At 72.2% G+C, this 2389-nt stretch overlaps 1 protein-coding gene across 1 annotated transcript in view; it reads left to right on the forward strand.

The window, feature by feature from the left end:
• LOC146587837 (uncharacterized) overlaps positions 1-2389 on the forward strand; it is a 12255-nt gene that overhangs the window by 5733 nt on the left and 4133 nt on the right. Inside the window, exons 8-12 of the mRNA XM_085318930.1 lie at positions 513-815; positions 921-1374; positions 1578-1711; positions 1905-1949; positions 2114-2379. Coding sequence (XP_085175056.1) covers positions 513-815; positions 921-1374; positions 1578-1711; positions 1905-1949; positions 2114-2379 — 1202 coding nt within the window. The remainder of the gene's footprint in view (positions 1-512; positions 816-920; positions 1375-1577; positions 1712-1904; positions 1950-2113; positions 2380-2389) is intronic.

Here is a 2389-nt window from a genome sequence, read left to right on the forward strand (position 1 = left end):
TCACGCTGCCTTCCCCCTCCTCCTCCTCCTCCTTCTCCGCGCTGCCCTTGACTCCGCTCTACCACGAGCCCTGCTGCTGCTGCTGTAAAATCTGCTGCGAGCAGCAGCTCTTCCGCCTCCGAAGCCATCTGCCCGAGGAGCTTATCTCCCCGGCGAGCTTTTCCTCTCCCCTCGGCCGCAGCCGGCGGCAGGGGCTTGCGCTCGACGAGTCCTGCGGCCGGGCAGGAGGCCCCCCCGCGCCGCTGCCGGCGCCTCGAGCCCCACGCAGCCACTCGCTCGGCTGATGCAACGGAAGCGCTCTGCCCTGCGGAGCTGTTGCAAACTCCCCCTCGCACCTTCGCTCTCGCCTCGGGGCTCTGCRGGGTTGGGGACGTGCGGGTTCGCTGCTGGGGGGGGGGAGAAACGGCTTCTCCCGAGGCCGCGGCCAGGGGCTGGGGATCAGGCGCGGACCAGGACGGGGGCGAGCGGCGCCGCGCCGGGGCCCAACGTCCCACGCTCGCTTCCGTGCCCAGTGCAGCCCGGGCACGGCGCAGCCACGGAGGTGACCGGCGTCGTGGGCAAGTCCGTCACCTTTCGCCTCGTGAGCCCGGCGGGAAGACACGTGGCCTGGAGCGTCAGGAGCGAACTGATAGCGACCGTCACGCTGGGAAASCCTCCCGAAGTCATCTTTTTTGACCAAAACTACGTGAGCCGCCTGTCCTTCCCGGACAACGGCACCGCGGTCACCATCTCGCGGCTGGTGATGGAAGACGCCGGCAGCTACACGGCTCAGCTCCCCGAGAAGGCAAAGCTCGTCTTCAACCTGCGCGTGTACCGTGAGCGCTCTGCCCCCTTCCCGTTTTGGTTTCATCCCGTCAAACGCCGAGGCGGCGGGGCGGATTCCCTGTTCCCGTTTTCACGCTTCCTCCCGCTTCCCGCAGCGGAGCTGCCGCAGCCGGCGGTGACCTGCGTCTGGCGCAACTGCTCCGACACCGGCTGCCACTACAAACTGCGCTGCGCCGTGCCGGCCCCGGCGGCCAACGTCTCCTACGGCTGGAGCGCCCCGGGCGCGCCGCTGGGCAGYGCCTCCGTGCTGCTCCTGGAGCTGCTGCCGGCCGAGGAGCTGCCCGTCACCTGCACGGCGCGAAACCCCGYCAGCAGCAGCAACGTCACGGTGCAGCCCGCGGGCACCTGCGCAGGTAGCGCCCGCCRCGTGCCGGCCTTTCCGGAGAGAGGAACCGAGCCGCCCCCGCCGGGCAAGGGTGCTGCTCACCTTTCCGCCTTTCCCGTTTTCTCCCCACGCTTTTCCCCGGCCGGCAGACAGCGTGACCCACGTGGGCGTCCCCGGCTCCCCCATCACGGCTCCCCCCGGCCGCTCGCAGCCCCGCTGGCGGGGCAGAGCCGGCGCCGCGGGGTGCCGGGCGCTTGCAAAGCCGCTCGCCCTCGCGCAGCGCGGCGCCTCCTTCCCGAGCCGGGCGCGTCGGAGCGGAGCTGCGGCGCGGTCCCGGGATGCGAAGACGCGCCCGTCCCCGCTGCTCCGACGCCAAGAGGCAGCTAGGCGCTTCGGCCCGCCGGGATCGCCTCCCCGTTGTCTCCAGGCCTCTTTATCCGTTATTATTTCTCTTTCAAGAAATGCCCTTCAGCAGCCAAACTGCCATCACTGCAACGTTGGCGGTGGGCACCGTGGTGGTTGTGCTGCTCGTCGCCGGGATCAGCTACTGCCACGCCAAAGGTGAGCGCCTCGGCCCGGCGAGGGGGACGGGGGGGCCGCGGCGCGGTGCGGCTGCCGGCGCCTCGCGGGGCCGCCCGCCTTCACCCCGCTTCTCGCCTCCGGCCCTTCCCAGGGGCTCCGGGCGCGGAGGGGGCAGCCGGAGCCGCGGACGCGGCGCCTGCCGGTGACGGCGCTCCTCACCCTTCCTCCGCAGGCCGACGCGTCTCCTCTTTGCTCGACGGCAGCGCAGGCAAAGCAGGTAGGATTTCGGGGCTCTCCCGGGCATCCTCCTCCCTGCCGCTTCTGCAGGAGCCGGAGGACGCCCCGGCCTCCCGCCGAAAACAGCCGGGCGCCGGCGAGCCAACCGCRCCGCGGGTTTGCGGCTAGCGCCCGCGCTCACCCGCCGCCCCTCGCCCCTCGCAGAGGCCGGCTCCATGGACATGACKCTGTACGCCCAGGTGGGCCCCCCCACTCGCCCGGTGAGCCCCGTCCCCCCCGCCCAACGCAGCCCCGCAGCCGCGGCTCCCGGAGCCGGGGCGGGTCGGCAGCCCCCGCCGAGCGCCGGTCTCTCCCAGCGCCCTTCGGATCGCTCCGCGCAGCACCCCGCGCGGAGCTCCCCCAGCGCGGAGAGAGCCGCTGCCGAGGAAACCTGCAAAACCGTCTATTCCACGGTGCAGGCTGCAGCCCGGGTGAGTGGCC

Source organism: Rhea americana, unplaced genomic scaffold (genome assembly GCF_003343005.1).
Source record: "Rhea americana isolate MKP2758 unplaced genomic scaffold, rheAme1 scaffold_562, whole genome shotgun sequence".
NCBI classification, from domain to species: Eukaryota; Metazoa; Chordata; class Aves; order Rheiformes; family Rheidae; genus Rhea; species Rhea americana.